The 24043-nt window shown below is 58.8% G+C and overlaps 4 protein-coding genes across 12 annotated transcripts in view; 3 read left to right on the top strand and 1 right to left on the bottom strand.

Moving 5' to 3' along the window:
* IP6K1 (inositol hexakisphosphate kinase 1) overlaps positions 1–3551 on the top strand; it is a 62748-nt gene extending 59197 nt beyond the window's left edge. For all 4 annotated transcript variants that reach the window (XM_032320062.1, XM_032320046.1, XM_032320054.1 and 1 more), the window contains one exon: positions 122–3551. In XM_032320062.1, the coding sequence (XP_032175953.1) occupies positions 122–655 (534 nt within the window). In that variant the 3' untranslated portion in view covers positions 656–3551. The remainder of the gene's footprint in view (positions 1–121) is intronic.
* Positions 3552–3863: 312 nt separating this feature from the next.
* Positions 3864–6302, top strand: GMPPB (GDP-mannose pyrophosphorylase B). Its single transcript, XM_032320080.1, has 10 exons — positions 3864–4004; positions 4120–4253; positions 4383–4463; positions 4555–4603; positions 4739–4881; positions 5053–5211; positions 5292–5370; positions 5445–5572; positions 5660–5842; positions 5926–6302. The coding sequence occupies exons 2-10, from the start codon at positions 4125–4127 to the stop codon at positions 6055–6057; spliced, it is 1083 nt and encodes a 360-aa protein (XP_032175971.1). The 5' UTR covers positions 3864–4004; positions 4120–4124; the 3' UTR covers positions 6058–6302.
* Positions 6274–24043, bottom strand: part of RNF123 (ring finger protein 123) — a 30308-nt gene continuing 12538 nt past the window's right edge. For 3 of the 6 annotated variants that reach the window (XM_032319878.1, XM_032319867.1, XM_032319858.1), the window contains 18 exons: positions 23355–23456; positions 22126–22232; positions 21681–21879; positions 21211–21356; positions 20448–20531; positions 19559–19666; positions 14535–14712; positions 13633–13707; positions 13396–13483; positions 13217–13304; positions 13043–13127; positions 11592–11731; positions 11299–11487; positions 11128–11203; positions 10810–10894; positions 7157–7299; positions 6693–7010; positions 6274–6606 (listed from right to left, as the gene is read on the bottom strand). In XM_032319878.1, coding sequence (XP_032175769.1) covers positions 6584–6606; positions 6693–7010; positions 7157–7299; positions 10810–10894; positions 11128–11203; positions 11299–11487; positions 11592–11731; positions 13043–13127; positions 13217–13304; positions 13396–13483; positions 13633–13707; positions 14535–14712; positions 19559–19666; positions 20448–20531; positions 21211–21356; positions 21681–21879; positions 22126–22232; positions 23355–23456 — 2234 coding nt within the window. In that variant the 3' untranslated portion in view covers positions 6274–6583. Of the gene's footprint in view, positions 7011–7156; positions 7300–10809; positions 10895–11127; positions 11204–11298; positions 11488–11591; positions 11732–13042; positions 13128–13216; positions 13305–13395; positions 13484–13632; positions 13708–14534; positions 14713–19558; positions 19667–20447; positions 20532–21210; positions 21357–21680; positions 21880–22117; positions 22233–23354; positions 23457–24043 lie in introns of all 6 variants that reach the window. The other 3 variants (XM_032319894.1, XM_032319902.1, XM_032319886.1) reach the window with 3 other exon arrangements.
* AMIGO3 (adhesion molecule with Ig like domain 3) lies at positions 7295–10485 on the top strand. The gene has a single exon (XM_032320033.1). The coding sequence runs from the start codon at positions 7978–7980 to the stop codon at positions 9511–9513; it is 1536 nt and encodes a 511-aa protein (XP_032175924.1). The 5' UTR covers positions 7295–7977; the 3' UTR covers positions 9514–10485.

Here is a 24043-nt window from a genome sequence, read left to right as displayed (position 1 = left end):
CTTGACACTGGGATGAGTCAGACTGGTCAGTACTTTCGAGACAGTGCCTGCCCAGGGCACCTGAAGGTCATCAGACTTTCAGACTCCTGGTGCTCACCCGCTCTGTCTCCTGGGCTTTCAGGTGTACCAGCTGGATACAGGGCATTACCTCTGCAGGAACAAGTACTATGGCCGCGGGCTCTCCATTGAAGGCTTCCGCAACGCCCTCTATCAGTACCTGCACAACGGCCTGGACCTGAGGCGTGACCTTTTTGAGCCCATCCTGAGCAAACTGCGGGGCCTGAAAGCTGTGCTGGAGCGGCAGGCCTCCTACCGCTTCTACTCTAGCTCCCTGCTTGTCATCTATGATGGCAGGGAGTGCCGGGCAGAGTCCTTCCTGGACCGCCGGGCAGAGATGCGTCTCAAGCACCTGGATACAGGGCTCTCTGAGGGGGCACCGCCCTGTGGTCCCAGCACCAGCCCCAGTAGCACCAGCCCTGAGGCTGGCCCCTCCTCTCCACCCAAGGTGGATGTCCGCATGATCGACTTTGCACACAGCACGTTCAAGGGCTTCCGGGATGACCCCACCGTGCATGACGGGCCGGACCGAGGCTATGTGTTCGGCCTGGAGAACCTCATCAGCATCATGGAACAGATGCGGGACGAGAACCAGTAGGCCCAGCCCTGGGCCCCCAGAACCCCTTCCTCTCCACCCGCAGGCAGGGACCATTGCTCTGACTGAACTCGCCGTGAGGACACACAGACTTGCTTTTAAAAGGGTTATATTTCTCTTTGGTGTAAACTAAAAGAAATGTTTTTAGCTGTAGCCTGGAATCCGTATATATAAAGTGAAGGAGGGCACAACACACATCCTCTCAGCCAGGCTCCTCTAGCTCTACGGCTCTGACTGCTGTGTCCAGGCTGACTTAGGAAGGAAAGGGTGCCTCTGGTGGATGGGCTCGGCAGCAGGGACAGGGTACCCTTGGACATTGGTTTCTCTTGCCTAGGTCTTTGGCGTCTGTGGCTGCGGGGTCTTGCTGGTTTAGGGTGAAGCCCTGGGCTGGTGCAGGGCCCCTCTGTGCTCACTCATCCGTTGTTCCTTACCTGTAGAGGACTGGGTGCCCATCTGTTGGGGGACTTTCTAGTCTGGTGGCATAGGCATCAGCCAGCTTTTTAACACATGCCCCCCGGGTAGCACAGGGCCAGTTGCACATTGCTGGACCCGTCCTTGGTTCTGACCTTGGCATGAGAAAGCTGGGCTGAGACCAGCTTATGGCAGAGGGCAGGCCCTGGGATCCCCAGGCACTCTTTGGCACTTGAACCTGCTCCTCTTCCTGCCTGCACACCCCAGCAAGCCTTTCTTATCAAGATCCCTTGCCTGTGGAAGCCACTCCTTCTTGCCCCACTGAAGGGTACCTGCTCTGTTTGCCGATGAGAATCAGTGTCCCAGCAGGCCTCAGGGCCTCTGGTGGCTCTGGCCTAGACAGTATTTGCAGTTCTTGTGCTGTGGGTGGGAGACTCCTTCCTCTAGCTTGGGCAGCTGTGCTGCCTCTGGATAGGCTGCCCTTCCCAGGGCTCAAGGGCTGTGGTCCGCTCAGGGTGTCACCTTTCCCTAGGCTAAGCTCGAGGCAGCAGCCCACGGTGAGGAGCTCCAGTCTTGTGAGGGAGAGCTTTAAGCTTATGGGATCATGGGGACATTATTTGGACCTTGGGTTGCAGGTGTCCAGATTCTGCTAATGAGTTTGGTCTCATCAGTCCTGGGATCCATCAGTCTGTCCATTTGTCCATCTGCCAGCCCTTGTCTCTTGGGATCTTTTTCCTGGGCTGTAGCCTTGTTTATTAGTAAGTACTGATTTGTGTCATGCCATTTCTGAGGTGAGCTTTTGCCCCTGTGCCTGTTGTCAAGGGGTGCTACCTTTCTACAAAGAACTGGTAGCAAGTGAATTGTAGGAGGTGTTTCCTGGATGACCCAGCACCTTCTCTGTGGGCCTGGCGTGTAGCCCTGCCCCACGCTGACAGTGGTACAGTGAAGGTCCAAGGGGGTGACCTTTCTGGTGGTTTTAATCATTTTTGCCGCTGGCCCTAATGGCACAGAGATCTGCCACCTCGAACATGTGGCCAGGAGGTGACACTGTACTCATCTAGCCATTGCCAGGGTTAGTGCCCTCACCTCTGAGCTTAGGGCCACTGTCATTGTCACTTTGGGCATGTCTTTGGGCATTAAAGGTAAGCCTGTCAGCCTAAGAGGCCTTGGAACTGGTGGACTACTTTCTGAGTCATTAGAGATGCAGCTTCACACATTTTAAATGGGCTCCTTGATGGATCCCATCTCTCTCTCGGCCCTCTGATCCTGGTGCCAGTGGTGGGCAGGTTCCCATTCCTTGGGGCTGGGAGGGACAGCTTGCCTGTTTCTGGTCAGTAACGACCATTTTTCCTGTACCATTCTGTGGCTTCAGCCATAGGGGTGGTGGCTCTTCATTAGTGTAGACTCATTTCCTGGCAGGGCAGAGGCTAAGACAGAGTCAGGGGCCACTTGGGACCCCCTTTAGTTGAACCTCTCCAGCCTGGGGATGTGCTGTGCCTCCTGAGTTCCTATGTTTTGGGAGCAGATGCTGCCTTGTTCTGCTCTTCCTAGTGAGAGAGACTATATCCACTATCCAGTGTTTTCCTGGCACTAAAAAGAGCAGAAGGGCCTGAGATTCGCTGCTGCTCCATCAGGGCAGGAACCCTTTTTTCAGCACTTTTGATATTTGGAGACCCAGCTCTGTTATCTGGTGGGTGGTGGGCATGTGTGTGCGTACACACACACACACACACACACACTGCCTCTACTCTTTTTGCCTGCTCCTTGCCAGAGAGCCCTGTCCCTGCCAGGCTCTGCCTTCCCAAACCCCAACTTGGGACCAAAGTGCAACGCGGGATCACGGGTTGGGGCGCTCAAGTGACCCCTCTCTCTAGTGCTTCCCTGGGCCAAGTCGACACCAGCCCCCTGGGCTAGTTGGGGGGGGTGGGACCGGCGGTGCTTAACGAGGAAGGGGACCAGTGTAGCAGCTTGCCAGGGACCCCACCCCTCCCTCCACACCGGGTCCTGTGCAGTGGATGTAGGGGTTGCCCCAGGGGCCAAAGGCCTGGGCTAGTTCTGTAGCCGCTGCTCACTCGCACACATCTGGCCACGTGCACGCCCCCTAGATGCAGATTGCTTGGAACTTTAAAGCTGTTCAATTTGGTTCTGTTATTGCCGATTAAAAAAAAGTTTTAATGAGGAAAAAAATGGAGCACCCTGGGAAGGACCTGGTTCCTTTACTTCTCGGGGAACTGTGAGGCCTCGCCTCTAGGAATCGCTCTCTACTTTCCTGGAACCCTCCTAAACCTGCCCACGCCGCCCGAGGCCTGCCTCCCTTCCACTCTTGGCTCCGGCCGCAGCTGGGCCACCCGCGTCTCCTCGGGACCTTGCGTGCGGGGGAGGGGTGCTCGGGCCTTGGACCGGGTCGCCCCTTTCTGTGCACCTAGCGCTGCCCGCCCCGCTTGTGTCTAAGGTCGTGTTATGTCAAAATAAAGCCTCTAGAAACTGACGTGTGTCTGCGTCTTTGCTGTCCCGCGGCTTCCAGGACACAGGCCCTGCCCCACCGCGGCTCCCGTCCCTCCGGGGCGGGGCCGGAAGCGGCCGTGTGGTGGCCGACCCCGGCACCCGTCGGGAAGGAAGCCTCGCCCTTGGCGCCAGTTCCGCCTTTGGATCCGCCAATGGTTAGCTGACCCGCGGGCCCGGGGCCGGGTCCCCATGGCAGCCGGGCGCGCCCGGCCTCTTATTGGCTACGTCTGCCGGAGAGCTGCGTTTCAGCGCTCCGACGTCGGCGTCCGTGCCACGTAAACGGCAGCCGATTGGCCGGCTCGGGCTTACGTCACCGCCCGCCTAGGTCCGGCCTGACTTCGGGGCCAGCCGCCCTCCGACTCTCGTCGTGTACTGCTGTGTACTGCCCCGGGCCGGCGTCGGAGTGGACTGGGCGGCCAAGGCAGAGCCAGAGTGGGTCAGTCTGGCAGGCGAAGGGCGTGGGGCCGGGCATGGCGGCGGGTGTGTGTGGCAGGGCTCCGCCGGGCGAGCCGGGCCGCGGAGCCCGGGATTCACTCTCCGGCCGCCCGCAGGCGCGATGAAGGCACTGATCTTGGTGGGCGGCTATGGGACGCGTCTGCGGCCGCTGACGCTGAGCATCCCGAAACCACTGGTGGATTTCTGCAATAAGCCCATCTTGCTGCACCAAGTGGAGGCGCTGGCCGCGGTAAGACCCCGAGGGGTCGGTGTTGTGGTGGGACCTGGCTGGAAGAGGGACGGCTAGCACTTGGGGGTCGCGAACGCCCGTACCTTACGGCTGAGCCCTTCTGTCGGCGGGCGCTGTTTTGTCCAACAGGCAGGCGTGGACCACGTGATTCTGGCCGTGAGCTACATGTCTCAGGTGCTGGAGAAGGAAATGAAGGCGCAGGAGCAGAGGGTGAGGCTCGGACTTTTGACCTTTCTCTTTGCTCCCCGCGCAACCACCCACCCTGGTGGGAGGAACCTGACAGGCCGTTTCTCCCTTCCAGCTGGGAATCCGAATCTCCATGTCCCATGAAGAAGAGCCTCTGGGGACAGGTCAGTAAAGGTCCCTTGGGGAGGGTCTAGGGCCTGGGAAGGGGTAAGAGCCAGCCTGGCTGGGGTCTCCTGAGCCTCTGAGCTCAAACCCTCCCCACCCGCGTCCGGGAAGATGATCGGGTACTTCTCTTCTAGCTGGGCCCCTGGCACTTGCCCGTGACCTGCTCTCTGAGACTGCAGAACCTTTCTTCGTCCTCAACAGTGACGTGATCTGTGATTTCCCCTTCCAAGCCATGGTGCAGTTCCACCGGCACCACGGCCAGGAGGGCTCCATCCTGGTAAGGGACCAGGTCTTTCTTCTCTGACACTCCTGTGCCCCTTGCCCAGCCTTTCCCACTGCCCAGTTTTTAACTGTCCCATTGGGTCATTGGTGCAAAGCTGTACAGTATATGTCTTTAAGCATTGGGGCACAGCCCCCCAGACTGGGTCTGAGGTCCTCCTCCGCTCAGGTGACCAAAGTGGAGGAACCCTCGAAGTATGGTGTGGTGGTATGTGAGGCTGACACAGGCCGCATTCACCGGTTCGTGGAAAAGCCACAGGTGTTTGTGTCCAACAAGATCAACGCAGGAATGTACATCCTGAGCCCCGCGGTGCTGCGGCGCATCCAGGTGTGTAGAAGTGAGCTGCGGGGTGGGCTTGGGTAGTGTCCCCACCCACGACCCTGCTCACAAGCTGCCCACTCCCACAGCTGCAGCCTACATCCATTGAGAAGGAGATCTTCCCTGTCATGGCCAAGGAGGGGCAGCTATATGCCATGGAGCTGCAGGGTGAGGCAGGGAGGCCACAGGGTAGGGGTGTGGTGTGGCCGGGCTGAGCCCCCTGATGCATTTCCTCCCAACAGGCTTCTGGATGGATATAGGGCAGCCCAAGGATTTCCTCACCGGCATGTGCCTCTTCCTACAGTCCCTACGACAGAAGCAGCCTGAGCAACTGTACTCAGGCCCTGGCATTGTGGGCAACGTGCTGGTGGTGAGCACCCTGTCCAGCCCATCCTCCGCACCCCTTCTCAGGCTTGGGAGAGGAGTGCCTCACTTGTATTCTCCCCACGGTCCTTAGGACCCGAGTGCCCACATCGGCCGCAACTGTAGCATTGGCCCCAACGTGAGCCTGGGCCCGGGTGTGGTGGTGGAAGATGGTGTGTGCATCCGGCGGTGCACGGTGCTGCGGGGTGCCCGCATCCGCTCCCACTCCTGGCTTGAGTCCTGCATTGTGGGCTGGCGCTGCCGCGTGGGCCAGTGGGTAAGCCTGGGGCCTGGGCCGGGTGGGGGAGGGCCAGGGAAGGCGTCTTGCCCCGCTGACTAGGCATGCCCCCTCCCCCCGAGGTGCGCATGGAGAACGTGACGGTGCTGGGTGAAGATGTCATCGTTAACGACGAGCTCTACCTCAATGGGGCCAGCGTGCTGCCCCATAAATCTATCGGCGAGTCGGTGCCGGAACCTCGCATCATCATGTGAGGGGATGCTGGGGGCTGGCTGAGTCCCCATTTCCCTGTTGGCAGGGGGCACCCTGGCCTGATACATCCGAAGGCCCTGGACTCACTGTTTATCTGGGAGGACCGGACAAGGCTGAAGGGTTGGGACACCTGCCCTCCTGTGGACACAATCTGGCAGGTCCCTTGCTGAGCATACCCCACAAAGCCTACTCCCTCAAGAAGGGCCGGGCCAGGGCTGTATGGAATAATAATTTAATGCTCACTGTGGCCCTGACTGAAAGTCGAGCTCAGGCACAATTAGGACACGGCTGGGCTCCTGCCAGTGAGGTTACACTCAGGCAAGGAGGTTGGACATGGCAGGGGGGTCATGGGAACAGGGCAAGGGGAGCTCATAAATAGGGCCCAGCCTGGGTCTGAGTTCAGGGGTGGAGGCTGCTGCTCTGTGGGCTAGGCGGCCGAGGAAGTGGTGGTACTGGTGCTCGCCGTCTTCTCCCAGTCCTCTACAGACACGATGGTGGCTTTGCAGAAAAAGCAGTCCTTGTTGTTCATCAGGTGCTGGTTGATGCAGGCTCTACAACAGGGGAGGGGAGGAGGATGAAGACGGCCTGAGTACCCTTGCTGCTTCCGCAGCTCCCTATATCCATGGGGCCCACTTACTTGCAGGACTTATGGCCACAGGGCTGGAACACAGCAGAGATGGGGTGAGCATAGCAGATGGGGCAGAGGTCTTCCTCGCTGGTGGGCTGCAGGGAGCAGAGTACAGGGTGGGCTGGGGATGGTCACCCAGACAAGCAGACAAAAGACTATACCTAAACAGCGTGCACAGTTGTGCCAGCATGTATGCAGGGGCATACACCTGGGTGCCGTGGTGCCCACTCACCAGGGAGGCAGCCGCTGCCTGGGCAGACGCAGAGGTCAGGTGTGCCAGCATCTGTTCCACCTGAGCCAGCTCCTCGGCACTGATGTAATCTGTGTCTGGGGGTGGTAGCCATTGTCAGACCCAATGTGGCCCTAGAACCCAGTGCCTCTTAAGCACCACAACTTGGGGATTTGCTCTTGAGACTCCTGATCTAGCCCAGCCCCAAATCCCTGACCGACCCCCCACCCCCCAGCACACTCACAGCTCTGCAGGGAGAAGCGCTTCCGGTCAGGGGCAGGCAGGGCAGTGCCAGGGGCAGGGGGCTCTGGCTGCCCCAGGAGATAACATATAGAGCGGAGCTGGAAGCAGGGATCAGCAAGGAGCACTGACGTGGCTCTCTCTGTCCTAGTGGGAGAATGGGGGTAAGGACAGTCAGAAAGCGGTACCTGCTGGAGAGGCAGGAGTGGTGAGACAGTCCAGCCCACATCCCTGCTTTTCACTTCCTGTCCCCCACCCCCCACGTCTCTCATCCTAGATCCCAGTAAGAACTCCTATAGCCTGGGTGCCAGTTTAAGGGGGTGACCAGCAGATGAGGAAAGCCCGCCTACTCCTAATAAACACTAACTCTCCAAAGAAGACAATAAACATCACTAGCAGCTTAAAGGACTGCCTCCCAGGTTTCCCCTCCTACTGTTAACGGGGTAGATGGGCACCGCAAAGACACTGGTTAAGCACAGCCTGGGGCATTGGTGGCGGATTTGCGCCCCCTATGGCGGCCACATGGGAACCTTGGTCTCGGGGAGGAGGGGCTTCTTCGCCTCCTCCCAACAGGAGCCAATGGGAGGCTGAGGCCCCGCCCTCCTCCAGGAGAGTATTTAGAAGCTGACCAGGGAAGGACTCGGAGAGCTGGGGAAGCCGGACCAGGGAGTACTGTGGGGAAGGTTGGCCCCAGATCCGGACCTGGAGCCGGGGAGCAGGGGCCGTTGGTGTGCGGGGCGGAGCTCACAGCTAGCAGAAGTGGGTGAGTCCCCGTGCTAGGTCCCTCACTGAGCTGCCCCGGTCCCAGCCCCAGCAGGCACCACTATGGCCTGGCTGGTGCTGCTGGGTGCACTGCTGTGCCTTCCGCGCGTAGGGGTGGGCAGCCTGGGCGCGGAGGGCTTCGTGCCCTCCGCGCCCCATAACTGCCCCTACAAATGTGTGTGTGCCGCCGACCTGCTGAGCTGCACGGGCCTGGGGCTGCAGGATGTGCCGGCTGCGCTGCCGGCCGCTGCCACAGACCTTGACCTGAGCCACAACGCCCTCCAGCGCCTGCGCCCCGGGTGGCTGACGCCTTTCGCCCGTCTGCGCGCCTTGCACCTTGGTCACAACGAGCTGGATGTGCTAGGTCGCGGAGTCTTCACCAATGCCAGTGGCCTGCGGCTGCTTGACTTATCGTCTAACGAGCTGCGGGCGCTGGGACGCCACGACCTCGAAGGGCTGGGGGCGCTAGAGAGGCTGCTCCTGTTCAATAACCGACTGGCACACTTGGACGAGCACGCATTCCGGGGCCTGGGCGCACTCAGTGCACTCTACCTGGGCTGCAATGAGCTCTCCTCTTTCTCTTTCCACCACCTCCACGGCCTGGGTGCCACCCACCTTCGTACGCTGGACCTCTCCTCCAACCGCCTGGGCCGCATCCCCGCCACTGCCCTGGCCGCCCTGCCGGCCTTTCTCAAGAACGGCCTTTACTTACACAACAACCCCCTGCCCTGCGACTGCCGCCTTTACCAGCTGCTGCGGCGCTGGCACCAGCGGGGCCTCAGCGCCGTCAGTGACTTCACCAGGGAATACACGTGCCTGGCTTTCAAGGTGCCTGCGTCCCGCGTGCGCTTCTTTGAGCACAGCCGGGTCTTCGAGAACTGCTCAGCCACCCTGGCTCAGGGCCTGGAGCGGCCGGAGGAGCAGCTGCACGTGCAGATGGGTCGGTCCCTGAGGCTACGCTGCAACACCAGCATCCCTGCTCTGCGCGTCGCATGGGTGTCCCCAAAGCAGGAGCTGCTGGTGGCCCCGGGGTCCCAAGACGGCAGCATCGCTGTGCTGGCAGACGGCAGCTTGGCCATCAGCAATGTGCAGCCACGGCACGAGGGACTCTTCGTGTGCCTGGCCGTCGGGCCCCACTTGCACCACAACCAGACGCACGAGTACAACGTGAGCGTGCACTCCCCACGCCCCGAGCCTGAGGCTTTCAACACAGGCTTCACCACCCTCCTGGGCTGCGCCGTGGGCCTGGTGCTCGTGCTGCTCTATCTGTTCGCACCGCCCTGCCCTGGCTGCCGCCGCTGCTACCGCCGCACCTGCCGCTGCTGCCGCCGCCGGTGGCCCCGGGCACCCAGTCCCCTCCAGGACCTGAGCGCGCAGTCCTCCTCGGTGCTCAGCACCACCCCACCCGATGTGCCCAGCCGCAAGGCCAGTGTCCACAAGCATGTGGTCTTTCTGGAGCCGGGCAGGAGGGGCCTCAATGGGCGTGTGCAGCTGGCCGTAGCCGAGGACTTTGATCTCTACAATCCCATGGGCCTGCGGCTCCAGGCTGGCTCTGAGTCCGCTAGCTCCACGGGCTCTGAGGGTCTGGTGATGACCTAGGCTGCCCTGGGCTCAGAGCTAGGCCACCAACCACCCACCGCTTGCCCCGCTCCCTGCTGCTGCCTGGAAAACTGCCAGATGCTAGTGGGAGCGCTGGGCTTAGTCCTCCAGCCTCCCGTGTGGCCTCGACCTCAACTACATCAGCCCCCTCACTGAAGGAAGGGCTGGGCTCCCCACCCTGTCTCCTGCTCTGCTCTCACACAGGGCCCAAAGGCCACAGGCCCTCACCTGTTGGTGCCCAAATGTAGCACAAGGCCTGGACCTGGGGCCATCTGTAAGAGCCCTTGCGTTAGAGCCCAAGGCACACCCTTAGGGCCGAGAAGCTATCATGCAGTCATGGCGAAGAACTGAAACATAACCATCTCCCCCTTCCCAACAGGACAGGAAGAGAGTGGGTCCATAGGGGAGGAGAAGGAGTGCTCCAAAGACCCAGACCCCCACCCAGAGCGGAAGAAGGAAACACATACCAACATCCAACCTCCTTCAAGCTTCACAACTCCATGCAGTCTGATGGGCAGGCAGAAAGCAGGCAAGGCTCTTCAAGAGAGCCCCCCGCCAGTGGGCCTGGCCTGAGCCCCAGCCAGAGCAGCTCCTCCATCTCTGGCCAGAGACATCCACAGGCCACTCTGAGGGCAGGGCCTCTTCCCATAGGCTCACCAGACAGCAATAAGGGGCACCATGGCCTGTCCCCCAGCTTTTCAGCAGTAAAAAGCCTGCTGAGCATGGCCAAGATGGGAAGGCTGAGCCGGAACTCGCTGTCCCTGGAGGGTTGAAGCCTCTTAAGGGCTGGCACTGGTCTCGGTATAGTGGCTGCGGCAGTGCCCTGGTCTTATACTCATCTTACCACCCACCGCAGGGAGGCAGGAAAGAGGGGTCTGAAACCCCTCCTGTGTGGGTGCTGAGCTGGGGGCTCCTACAAGCATCCAGGATCCAGCTGTCATGGAGTTCCTTAATAAAGGTGGTACATGCTCATTACCGGAACCTTTGTGAACACAAGTTGCAGTGCGTGTCCTCAGCCCCTGATTCCAGCAGTGGTGTTCCTACACTGCACGACAGCACCCCACCCCTGCCTGAAGCATAACCGCAAGCTAGTGAGGTCCCCGAGTCTTCTACTCCAAGCCCCGGCTGCTGCCTCCTACAGAGTTTGTATGCATCTCTGCCTCTGGGCAACCCCCGCCACACCCCGCCTCAGAAACCCGACACCAAGGCTCACTGTAGAATTGAAGAGACAGGCCATGGCCGGCCCACTCCCATCAGCCACACCAGCTCCCAAGGGCCTAGGAGCCTAACACTCACCCTGAGGCTGGGCCATGCACCAGGAGTCGCACCAGGATGCCCGTCACAGCAACCAGAATGGGGTAATGGTCCACGCTCTCCAGGCCTGGGGGGGTAAGGAGGAAGGGAAGAGCTGCCGCATGCTCCTACCACAGGGGGTCAGGGCCCACCTGGCAAGCGCCAGCACCCCCCTCCCCATCATCCCGACAGAAGGGCAGGCTAAGCCCGGGGGGTGCCAGGCCTGGGTGTCCTGATGCAGGATGGACAATCAGGCATCACGGCTCCCGGCAGGGGAACTGAGACCTGGGATATGCTGGGTGAAGGGCACTGGATCCTCACCAGGCAGCCGCAGGGTGACCACACGGTCAAACAGGTTCCTTTCCGCTGTCACCCGGTTCAGCACCTGGTTTAGCAGCTGTGAGGGCAGGAGTCCATTGGTGGGTGTCTGGGTGAGCTTGTCACTGGGGCATTCCTAAGGGGTCCCCCCACTCCCTGCCCCAAGGGACACACCTGTGCGAGTCGCCGCAGCAGCATCTCGGAGGTAGGCCGGGCCCAGTCAAGGAATATCTCGGGCACCAGCGTGATGGTCATCTCCAAGACACGCAGCAGGCTGACTGAGAGGTCAAAGCAGGTGGCACACACCTTGAGCTGCCGGCTGTCCACAAAGTTCCGCTCTAGGCGCTCAGCGGCCTGTTGGATCTGAGCCACCGGCAGGGGCAGGTGGTGGTCAGTGGCCTGGCCATGCCACATATCACGCCGGCTCCACTGCAATGCCCCAGCCCATCCGCCCCACCGTGACCCACCTCCTGGATCATGCCGATGAACTCCGAGAAGGCCCAGTTGAGCTGGTTGAGGACGCTGTTGAGGAAGCTGGGTGCCACATCGGGACCCTCCCGCAGCAGCTCCGCCATGTGCTGCTGAAGCAGGGTAGAGGGGCAGGGCTCTGTGGGGGAAAGGGGAGGCAGCATCACTGGGGACTCCAGTCTAGGACTCCTGCCTGTCCTGTCTACCTCTGTCCTCACTTGCTGGGCCATTGGTGTAAGGACCAAAAGCTCCCTGAGAATTCTCAGGTCATGAAGGCGAGAGGACAGGGTCCAGCACTATGTGGGGTCTAGAGCTAAATCTGTCCTTCCATCTGCTGGGCAAGCCGCAGGCTGAAATCTTTCCCAGCCCTGCACATCCCTGCGGCCTAGAACTGCCCCCCAGCCTACCCCCAGTGAAATCTCAGCCACATGCCTTTCAGGAAGGGCTAGATGCAGACAGGGTGACTGAGACCCTCTCCTCACTCTTATCTGGGTCGACGTCCCTAAGACCTACTGTCTAAACCTTGCCTTTCTCTCCTCTCCTCTCCTCTCTGCTGCCCTTGGCCTGGCCTTGGCATATGGCCGAGGTGGTGGGTGCCAAGTCTGGAATGACAGGGAGCAGTAACCAGAGCCCTTAGCCGCAGCCGGGCTGGACACCACCCCCCCAAGCCCCGTGCAAATCAATAGTTCCGACAGCAGCCAGACAAGTAACTGGTCCCACTGCCACTCTCCATTTGCAGCTCAGTTCCACCTGCAGGCACGACCAAAACAACGGGCAATGGACTTCACATAAGGCAATCAGCCTCTGGGGACCCCTTCACATGAAAACCCTGCCCACGAGGACAGAAACATGCCACATGGGCCAAGGACAGCCACCCTGCGGGGTGAGTGCAGTGTGTGGCAGGCAGACTGCAGCTGGACCACTCTAGTCCTGGCCTAGCTGAAGGTCCTCAAGTTCACAGAGTTCTGGTGGACCATGGCCCCTGGAGAGAGAGCAAAGCCTCTGCTCCCAACGAAGTGCCCCTTCCTCCTGGAAGCCCCATAGGCACCCCGCCAGTCTGTGCCTCAGCCTTGAGTCAAGTATCTTAAGGTCTGGCACCAGCAGATGGCAATGAAGGGGGAGAAGGACATGGTGCCGGGGCCAAGCTGGAGGTCAGAAGCTGGTTTAGGGTCCTCACTCTGCATCAGCTGCCCACAGCCTGGGAAGATACTGCCTTTTCCCTGTGACCCAGCAGAGTTTTTGGGCCCGAAGGGCAGACATGGGACTGGGGAGCTGGGGGGGTAGGCTCAGTGCCCTTGGACAGAGAGAAAGCCGGGAAATGGAAACCACAGAGGGCAGAATTGGGGCCTAGCATGAGTACAAGAGAGAGGCTGGAAGATGGGAGAAGAATCCTAGAGGACCCAAGAGCAGGGGGCCAGGGCCCCCAGGGTAACCCAACCTGGCCACTCACTCTGGAGGCTGGGCAAGTTGGCATCCTCAGGTTTGGTTTTTAGCAGGTGCGGCAGCCGTGTGTAGCGGTACCCGAACCCACAGCCCTGCGAGGGAGGGTCCGGTGGGTCAGTGGCGGGTAGGGCAACCCTCCCCTCCACCCCACCACGGCCACCACCACTCCAGCCGGGCTTACCCTCCAGAGCCGCACCAGGATCCAGTTGGTCTGGGCCCAGGGCCGCTGCTCATAGGGAGCCAGGAGGCTCCTCACCATGGCAACACGCCTGTGAGGGCAAGGGGTGGTGGGCAAGGGGTGAGGCCAGGTGGTACGGTGTGGGGCAGGTCGTGTGCCTCCCTGCCCTGACCCGCACTCACTGCTCCTCAGGGATCCGCTCCACAGCCCGCAGGGAGTGTGGGTAGCACACGTAGCTGGCGAGCGCCTGCATCAGCGAGTCACGGATGTCTGTTGGGACAGGCCATGCCTCAGCAGGTGCCTGGCATGAGCCCTGGCCCCCACGCCTCAATCCCACCTGGCCGGCATTCTGAGCAGGAAACAGCCGGCCAGAGGGTTGTCCCATCCTTGCCCTTTGAGCCCTCGGCAGGGCCCCTCACCAGTGCCCACGATGCGTGTGTCTGCAAAGTGTTTGGCGAGGATGGCGGCCAGGCGGGTCAGGGTCTCTTCATAGCCTGCAGGAGGGGAAGGAGGGGCACTTGGCTGGGAGTGGCAGCTCCGGGGCCAGGGCAGGGCAGGGTGAGTGGGCTTGGGTGGTGGGCTCCGGTGCTGACTCCGGAGCCAGTCTGGGCCCGAGCTGTCATCTAGGGATTTCAGGCATAGCATTCACTGACTGTGAGGGGCCATTGCGCAGACTCACTGTGCGGGGAGGACGGTCCTGCAAGCCTGGGCTCAAGCCCATTGCAGCACACACTTGATGGCTCAGCAGTCAAAGCCCCTTGGGCACCCACAGCTCCGCCTCTGAGGACAAAGCCTGCACCTAGGCCTGGGGCGGGGCAGGGGACAGGCCAGGCGCCGACACTCCACAGCCTGAGCTAGACATAAACCACCAAGCCCAGCCTGACCTGGTCTGCGAGAAGCCCAAGCTTTATACATGGCCTCCAGCCGAGCACCCCGCTTTGCTGGGATCTGTAAACACAAGCCACATCCCAAGGCCGGTCCCGGGGCACCAGGTGTGGCCAGCTGGCTCCAGACTACAGCGACACCAATATGGAAGTTTGAGCCGGAGTGGGCCCCCACCCTGGCACTCCGTTTTGTCTCCTTCCTTCCTGGCACCAGTACCGGGGAGGACCTGTTGGCTCTGGGGCTATAGTAGGGAGTAGGGCTCCTCACCAGGTGGGGCTTTTGCAAATGCTTGTCCACCACAGAGGGGAGGAGAACAGGGGCTGCCTCCCCTCCTCCCTCCACGAACACGCGTGCCGTGGGGCTAGGAAGGCTCAGCACAGGGCTCGCCTCAAAGGCCTCCTTTTCTGTCCCCTCCCGGCCTGGACAGCCTTGTCACCTGGGAGCTCCTCCATGCTATGCACGGGGCCGAAGTAATTCTTGAGGGCGCTATAGCTGTTGATGGCCACGCTCAAGTAGAACTCCGGCATGAAGGCGAAGAGAGAGCCCGTGCGGTCGCCGTGCTCGATGGTCCGCAGGCAGACGCGCAACAGCCAGTAGATATCGAGCATCTTCTCCTGAGGGAGGCACAAAGGGTGCTGCTGGGCTGTTTGTGGAGAGGGTCACAGCGGGCATGGCTTGGGCCAGGGACCAGGAAAGGCCTCCATGTTCCCAAGTGGGAGCAGTGGCTCAGGAAGGGCAGTCACGTACGTGCTCCGCAGACAAGGGTGCGCCCCGTGCTCGAAAAGGGCAACGCCCCAGCCTAGACCAGAATTCTGGCTTGCAATTTAAAACAGTACAGGTTTTAGGAGCGCCGGGGTGGCTCAGTCAGTTAAGCGTCCAACTCTTGCTTTCAGCTCAGGTCATGATCTCACAATCTTGAGCTCAAGCCCCAAGTCGGGCTCTAGGCGGGGGAGAAAGCAAACCACCTGCCAAAGGCCCTGTTCCCCACAGGATGGATCCCACATAGTCTATGCCCAGGAGGAGTCACCAGCCAGGCCGCAGGCCAGACCCAGACCATCCCCATGTCTTGGAGCTGGAGCATCTGGACTTGACTTCAGTTCTGATGTGCCCCCAAACCTAGGAACCCAAGGAGAAGATATAAGCAGGGGTCAGAGTGTGCACCTGAGCCAGGAGGCCTGCAGGGAGCCTTCTGGCACAGAAGGCCAGAGAAGACCAAGTCTGGGGGGGGTGCCTGGCACCAATGCACCCAAAGGACCACTGTAACGGGGGTGGAGATGTTTCTGCAAAGGGGGTGGGGCACTTGAGAGAGACCTTGCAAAAGGTCTATTTCAGAGTGGAGTGAAGGAGGGGCCTGTGCTGGGCCAAGAGTGAAGGGAAAATGAGGAGCTAAGACACAGAGAAGGAAGGAGGGAGCGGCTGCTGTAAGCAGATGCAGAATCAGGGAAAGGCATCACAGGCTTTTCTCTTAACTAATGGGAGGAAGTAAGTGAGAAGGAGGCCGGAGTGCGAGCACTGAAGATGGAGAAGAAAGCCAGCAGTTCAACATGATAAAGGGTTTTTATGAAAAGCCCACAGTGAACATCAGACTCAATAGTGAAAAACTAAAAGCGTTTTTTTCTCCGATTAGGAACAAGACAAGGATGCCCTCTTATGCTACTTCTACTCAGCACAGTACTGGAAGTCCTGGCCAGAGCAATCAGACAACAAAAAGAAATAAAGGTATCCAAATTAGAAAGAAAGGAGTAAAATTATCTCTATTCACAGATGACATGATCTTGTATGTAGAAAACCCTCAAGAATACACACACACACACACACACACACACACATTAGAATAAACAAATACAGGAAATATGCAGGGTCTGAAATCAACACACCAAAGTCAGTTGGGTTCTTTTCTTTTTTTAAAAGATTTATTTATCTGAGAAAACGTGCATGCATTGGGTAGGGGCAGAGGGAGAGGGAGAGAGAATCTTAAGCAGACTCCACGCCCAGCCTGGAGGGCTCCTCAGGGGTGTGATCTCAGGACCCTGAGATCACGACCTGAGCTGACACCAAGAGAGAGATGCTTAACTGACTGCCACCACGCAGGCGCCCCACCAGCGGTGTTTCTATATGCTAGCAAGGAGCATTCCAAAAAGGAAGCCAAGAAAATAATTCCACTTACATGAGCATCAAAAAGAATGAAATCAAGGTATCACTCTAACCAAGAAGGTAGAAAGACTTGGACACAGAACCGTAGCATGTTGCTGAAAAATTTTTAAAGACTCGAATGGAAAGACGACCCATGGGTTGGAAGACTTGATATTGTTAAGACAACAATACCCTCCAAAGCAAACTACACACTTAATGCAACTCCTATCAAAGCCCAATGGCATTCTTCTATAGAAACAGAAAAATCTATCCTAAAATTCATATGGAGTCTCAAAGGACTCAAATAGCCAAAACAATCTTGAAATAAAACAAAGTTGGAGGGGCGCCTGGATGGCTCAGTGGGTTAAAGCCTCTGCTTTCGGCTCAGGTCATTGATCCCAGGGTCCTGGGATCGAGCCCCACATTGGGCTCTCTGCTCAGTGGGGAGCCTGCTTCCTCCTCTCTCTCTCTGCCTGCCTCTCTGCCTACTTGTGATCTCTGTCTGTCAAATAAATAATTAAAACAACAACAACAACAAAAAAAAACAAAGCTGGAGATCTCCTACTTCCTGATCTCAGAACTTACTGCAAAGCTACAATAATCAAAACAGTGTGGTACTGGCATAAAAAAATACCATACAGACCAATGGAATAGCCACGAGAGCTCAGAAACAAACCCACACACATATGACCCAAGGGTTTTTGACAAGGACGCCAAAACCATTCAATGGGGAAAGGAAAGTCGTTCCAGTAAATGGTCCCAAGAGAACTGGGAAAGAATGAGAAAGAACGAAGGTGGGCCACCGCTTCACATCTTCTACGAAAATTAACTCACTGACTTACAAGCTAAAACTACAAAACCACGTGGGGAGCACTTCATGACCTTGGATTTAACACCAACTTTTGTCAGCTGGCGGCTGTGACAACCAGACCAAGAGAAAAAAGACAAACTGGACTTCATCAGAATGAAAACTGCGACAGAGTCACCACCTACAGAGTGACAAGGCAAGCCACAAAATGGGAGAAAATATGTATAAATCATAATCTGATAAGGGACCAATATCCAATATATAAAAATAATCCCTATGAATCAACAACAAAAACCAAACAATCCTACCAGAAATGGGCAAATGCACTGAAACAGACATTTCTCCAAAGACATGCAAATGGCTGATAAACCCATAACAAGGTGCTCAACATCACTGATCAACAGGGAGATGCAAATCCAAACCACAAGACACCGCTCCCCATCGATTAGGATGGTTACTATAAAAAAATATAGATAGATAAGTAGATAGATATCCAGACAGCGTGAGTGAGGGAGTAGCAAGTATTGGCAAGACTGGGAAGAAACTGCTGCCTTTGTGCCCTCCTGGTGGGAATGTAAAATGGTACAATCACTAGATGGCAGTTCCTTAAGAAATTAAAAATAGAAGAACCATGTAATCCAGCAATTCTGCCTCAGGTACATATCCAAAAGAACCAAAAACAGAATCGCAAAAGATAGTCGTCTACACCAGGAACATGACAGCACCATTCGGAGTAGCTGGGAGGTAGGAACAAACCGATGGTGGATGACTGGGCAAACAACGGGCTACAGACACAGAGCGGAAGGTAATTCATTCAGCCTTCGGCAGGAAGGCACTCCTGCCACCTGTCCCAGGAGGCGGCAAGGACGTTCTGCTCAGTGAAATACACCAGCGACAAAGCCGGATGTTGTAGGATGCCACTTACACATGGTCCCCGGAGCGGTCAGATTCATAGAGACAGACAGCAGAGTGGGGGGAGCAGGGACGGAGGTGAGGATGGGAAGTGGAGGCGGCGGGGTAAGTTTCAGTCTGGGAAGAGGAAGGGCTCTGAAGACTAACCGGACAACCTACTTACCGCGACTGGACTATACATTTAAAATGATTACGGTAGTAAGCAATATGTTATATGTATTTCACCACAACTTTAAAAAAAGTGTTAAGAGAGCAAATTTTATGCTATGGATATTTTATCTTTTTTTTTAAGATTTTATTTATTTGAGAGAGAACGCAAGAGACAGAGAGCGAGCTAGCACGAGTAGGGGGAGGGGCTGAGGGCGAGGGAGAAGCAGACTCCCCGCTGCGCAGGTAGTCCATTTATCATAATGTACATATTTATTTATTTATTTTTAAAGATTTTATTTATTTATTTGACAGAGAGAGAGACAGCACAAGTAGGCAGAGCAGCAGGCAGGGGAGAGGGAAAAGCAGGCTCTCCACCAAGCAGGGAGCCCAACACGGGCTCGATCCCAGGATGCTGGAATCATGACCTAAGCTGAGGGCAGTCCCTTAACCGACTGAGTCATCCAGGCACCCCACCCTTATTATAATTTTGAAAAAAGGAAAGAAGCTACAGAGATGAGAGGGCAAGGTTCCTAAGAAGATGGTGTGGGAGGAGTGGGCAAGGCTGCCTAGGCCAGTGGACAGGCATGAAATTCCCATCCGGGGAGGAGAGGAAGCTCCCGGACCATGATCACCTCTATAGGGCTGGAGGCAAGGCAGCCTGGGGCAAGGTGGGGTAGCAGGTGGAGGTGGCTGGGGTTGGAAAGGAGGCTGGGAGAAAGCAAGCGGGGATGGTGGGCAGAGGCGCACAAAGGCCTCGATGACCCAGTGATGGGGGAGGGGCACGCCTAGGAATGTAGATGCCCTGACATGGGCACTCACTAGCGGGTGGAGATGCCAGGACAGTCTGCACAGCAAGCAAGACTGGAGGGTTCGGGGCCTGAGGGTCAAAACAGGGTCACAGGGAGAGTGTACCATCTTTCAGTGTACAGCTCAAGGCTGACAGCACTGGGAGAACAGACACTCACCCTCCTGGGTCGTGACTGAATGTCGCTAGCATCAGGATGCACCTGACACACTCCAGGCTCTGGCACAAACTATTGAATCAATGAGTGAGTGAATGACAAAGTAGGAAACAAGGCTGTAGCCTCTAAGGACTTCACTCTAAAGTGAAGTCGAGTGGGGCTCCAGGAGAGCGCCCCCCACCCCAGAGAGGAGAAAGGAGCAGGGGAGAAGCGGGGACAGGCAGAAACAGGCTGTTCCTCTGAGGGAGGATGTGTGAGCTAGAGGGGAAATGAGGTGCCTACGATGGCATCTGCTCTAGCTCATGGGGCAAGAGAGCTTCAGGAAGTGTGGCTGGGGTAGGGGTCGGGGGATGAGGAGCAGGGAGGGGGCATGTGTGCCCCAGAGGCCCAGGGGGACAGGGGGCATTGAGAGGCTGGCACAACTTGGCCCGGTCTATGACTAGGCAGTGAGCTTGGAGACGGCAGCAGCCACTGGCCAAGGCCACTTCCACTCACCTGGGAGTAGACAGTGGCATGGACCCAGGCAAGACGGCGACTCAGGTGGTCCAGCTTTTCAGAGAAAACCTTCTGACTCTTGGTCAACTCAGCAATGATGTCCTTCCTCTGCCACCCAAGGGGAAAGGAAGACAATCAGGCCACACACCCACACCCACCCCGCCTGGCCAGACGCAGCCTGATAGGGACCCACTCGTGCCCAGAGCAGGCAAAGAGGTGGGCAGACCCAGGTCTACTCTTCAATTCCTCTTCCGCCTCTGACCCCAACAAGCCTGAGCAGGCGTTGGGGCAGGGCTTTGGTCACCTGCATAGAACATGGAAGTGAGACGTAGCTGAAGCTCCATGAGCCCCTGGCCAGGACCCCCAGGGACTATGCTAGGACCAGAGCTCCAGGAGCTCCTCTCACCCCGGTCAAGCTTGGGCTCTGCATTCAGCTGGGGACGGGGCCTGGCAGGGAAGCCCAGCCCAGGCATGCTCGGCCCCTCCCCTGGCCTGGAGAACTCTGGCAGAGGGGCTCCAGGGCAGCGGGGGTGGCAGGCCCTGCTTCCTGCTGACTCTGCAAGTGGCCGAGGAAGCACTCAGGGTCGGATTCATAATTGATGAGGAGAGTGGGTGTGCGTCAGCACTTAGCAGCGGGGGGTGGGGGATGGGGAGCGGGGGCACCTTGGCCTGGGCTGCGACTGGTGACGGGGCTCCGGCCAATGCTGCACCTTAATGCAAGCCCCGCTCTCCCTGACGTGGTGTAGTCGGGGGGCAGGGACAGCAAACCCGCCAGGGCAGTCCCCAGAAGCAGGGACAGGGCCTGCCCTGAGAACCCCGAGCTTGCAAGCCACCTCTGCGTACAGTCCTCCCGTCCCCAAACCCATCTGTCCATCCAAGCCTTCCTTACCCGCTTGGGGCACCGGCGGAGCTTGTCCTCTGTGTCCCTCAGAGCTATCGCATACTCATTGACGTCGTCAGACACCCCCACCATCTAGAGCAGCGGACACATGTCCCAGCATGAGCCCCGGGCAGCGCACTCTGCTTTCTTCAGATGCAGCCTGGCCCCAGGCCTGCCAAGCTTCCAGTCTCTGGCCCCGCACAGCCCCCTCCCGCAAAATAGCTCGGGCCCATGCACTCCCAGCAGCAGTCAGCCTCACCGTGGCACACATCCATGTGCGGTCACACACAGGCACTCTGTGCGTGCACACACGCACATACATGCACACACACAGGCACACTGAGTGCACGCACACACGGGCACTCTGTGCACGCATGCACGCACACACACACACAGGCACGCTGCGCACGTATACGCACGCACACACATGCACACACACACACAGGCACTCTGTGCACACACACAGGCACGCTGCGTCCACGCATGCACGCAACACACACAGGCACGCTACGCATGTACATGCACACACAAGGCACTCTGCGCACGCACACACACGCACACACACAGGCACGCTGTGTACGTACACACACACAGGCATGCTGCATGCATGCACACACACATGCACTCTGTGTACGTACACGCACATACACTCACAGGCACTCCATGCGCGCGCGCACACACACACACACACACACAGAGGCACTCTGCGCGTGCACACAGGCATCCGAAGCGCAGGAGCGCAGGACACGCTCGCGGACCACCGGCGGGAGACCTTGCCCAGCTGCTGGTGAACACTGAGGTTGTACATCATGACAGCTCCATCCAGGACTTCCAGCAGGGAGTTCTCGGTGAGGGGTTGCTCCGGCTCCTCAGGAGGCCGCCCCAGCAGCAGGCCCTCGTTCCAGTGGCTGCCCTCAACTAGGAAGTGGGAGAAGGGCGGGGTCAGGCACACAGACTCCTCCAGCCCTGTCCCAGGCTTGTGGCACCAGGCTGGGCCTCACAGCAGGAGAAGGGAGCCCCTTCCCCCACCCTGGGCCCAAGGAGGGCCCCTGCAGGGAGAATGCACGGGTGGGGGCAGGGCAAGGGCCTGCCACTGCCGGCCTATTTCTGAAGCATTGATTTCCTCCCCCTGGAGTGCACTTCCCATGTCCTTGAGCTACTGCCAGGCCACAGGACCAGGAGGGAATGGGTGTGGGGAAGCACACAGGACAGACAGCTTGTTTGGCCCTGCCCGGCACCTACTGTCTTCACGAGTCCTCTGTTCGGCGCTCAGAGTGCGGACCTTCACTTTCTCCGAGGTGCTCAGAGGCCGCCGGGGGGTCATCAGGCTCACAGCCGCTGTGCTGAGGAAGCGGTTAGCTCGGCCCAGGGTTGGAGAACTGAGCCAGCTGGGCCGGGGCAGGGGCAGCACGCCCCCCATGGCCAGAGCCTGCGTGGGGCGCTGTGGAGGAGAGAGGAGGCCAGACGCCACTCAGCTCCCCGGGGACAGGGGCCCATGTAGGGCCCCGTGGATGTGTGGGGCTGGGAAACAGCAGGAAGGTGTGAGCCTCCACCCACAGCAAAGAGACCTGCTTGGCGAGAAGCCCCTTGCCTGCACGGAGAGGGAGGTGGCCCCATGTGACACCCCTGCCCTTAGGAAAGAGGGACAGCCCGACACCAAGCCCCCTGCCCGCCCCTACCGCGGCACCTGGGCCGCAGGCGGGGCCGGCTCCTCATCCTCGTCCAGGTCATCCATGGTGGCCGCCTGGAGCTCCAGCGGGTCAATCAGGATGTTGGCCTTGGAGGCAAGGTCATCTGGGGGGAAAAGCAGGAAGACTCTCAGGCCAGCGGAGGGCTGAGGGGTCACAGTGCAACGGCCCAGGATGGCAAGGGCGCGCTGCGGGCTGTGTGCGCACCACTGCACCTGGCCTGCGCCTTCTACTTACTCCACCCAGCGTTCAACGCCTCCCAAGACCCTTTGTCTCACAGGGCCTTGTCAGCAGGAGACATTCCCCAACACTTCCTCCAGCAATGCTTCCGCTTCCAGCACCGGCACGCTCTCTGGGGCCCCTGACTTTTCTGGCCCATTGCTTCCTTCCCGACCAACATGAGATCCAGGATTGTCTAAGCCATGACCCATCTCACTGTGCACGCAGGCCTCAGCACAGGCTTGGCCGCTCCCAGCTCACACAGGCAGCCAGCCGTGTGCTCCCCAAACATACGGGCCAAGTCAGCTCGACCAGCTTCTGCGGCACCCTTCCTGCGGCCACCCCACCCCCGCAGCCTGGGGTCATCCTGAACTCCTGCCCTTCCCCTCCACCTTCCCTCCACCTCCTCACTTGGCCCAGGCACTCCGTTCTCACACACAGACCCCGGACTTCACTCCCTTGCCTCAAAACCTTCTGAAGCAGATCCGACCCCTGGAGTGAGCCCACACCTGCTCTGTGGGCCACAGGGCCCTCAGACTCCACCCATGCGACTTTTGGGCCCCATTTCCCACAGGTCCCTACCAGGTAGCTTCCTCTTGCCTTTGCGGGCTCTGTGCTCGCAGCCACTCGGTCCTTGAGAGCCAGTCAGGCGCCGCTTATGAACGTTCCCCTCCCACATGTGACCTCGCCAAGATCCCACAGTCACTCCTCTGCCAGCACACGTGCCCCTATTTCATTTTCATTTTCATTACAGGACTCTCGGAATCTCCCGGGGTTGGGTGCTCAGAGGGAGGGGATGGCTGGACCCAAGCAAGACCTGAGGCCCACCAGCATCTCCCTGCTGGAGCAGGGCGATATACTCGGGCGCCCTCTGGTGGGCACAGAAGAGCTCAGCACTCAGGGCAGAGCAGGCTGAGGGCCTGCTTCCCCCAAACACTATCCCCCATGCTGCCAAGCCCCAACATCCTGCCTGCTGCCTGCTGCCCACTGCCCACAGGCCTGCACGAACCTTTGAGGGTCTTCCGAAGGTGTGAGAGGAGGCCTCCTAGACGCTGAAGGTCGAAGTAGTCTACCTTGCCATTATAGAAGACCTGGGGCGGGATGTAGGCCTCTACGAGAATTGGGGTGGGGTGGGGGGGGTGGTGGGCCAGCAGTGAGCCAGGCAGGTAGACCCCCTGAGAAGCCAGCCCTCTACACTGCTTAGCACAGAGGGGACCTCTGGCCTCGGCCACCCACCTGCCCAGGCACACAGCATGGCTTCAGTGCCAATGACGGCACAAATTGGGAAAAAGGGAGAATCCTGGCTACAGTCACATTCAGAGAAAGCCCTGCCCAGCCCTGTGAACATCCTGCAGTCTGGGCAGGCACGGCTCCCACTGACCCCGAGAACCCTGTGCCACACAAACACAGTCCCCAGCACCTCAGGCTGCCCATGGCGTTCTCTACAGAGGACTGCATTGGACCAGACAGGCTGGGACTAAGAAGAGCCCGGACCAGAAAGGGACTTGTGGGGACAGAGTGAACGTGGGCTTGGCACTCCTCCAGCGTGGGGCTCCCACTATCCTCCGGAAAAGCCACCCATCAGGAGGAGAGGGCTCAATGGCAGGAAGCCTGGGGCAGCTCCACCCTACCCACAGCCAGCTCCGCACTCCACACCCTCCCCAGAAGCAGCCCCACCCAGCTTCTCTGATGAGGCCC

This window comes from Mustela erminea, chromosome 1 (assembly GCF_009829155.1).
Source record: "Mustela erminea isolate mMusErm1 chromosome 1, mMusErm1.Pri, whole genome shotgun sequence".
In the NCBI taxonomy this organism is placed as follows: domain Eukaryota; kingdom Metazoa; phylum Chordata; class Mammalia; order Carnivora; family Mustelidae; genus Mustela; species Mustela erminea.
The sequence above is the reverse complement of the archived record's forward strand: the minus strand, read 5'-3'. Positions and strand labels throughout refer to the sequence as shown.

Coding starts and splice junctions, on each gene's coding strand:
- GMPPB (XM_032320080.1), top strand. CDS start 4,125: ATGAAGGCACTGATCTTGGTGGGCGGCTATGGGACGCGTCTGCGGCCG. Junction 5,573..5,659: donor TTGTGGGCAACGTGCTGGTG/GTGAGCACCCTG, acceptor CACGGTCCTTAG/GACCCGAGTGCCCACATCGG. Junction 5,843..5,925: donor GCTGCCGCGTGGGCCAGTGG/GTAAGCCTGGGG, acceptor CCTCCCCCCGAG/GTGCGCATGGAGAACGTGAC.
- AMIGO3 (XM_032320033.1), top strand. CDS start 7,978: ATGGCCTGGCTGGTGCTGCTGGGTGCACTGCTGTGCCTTCCGCGCGTA.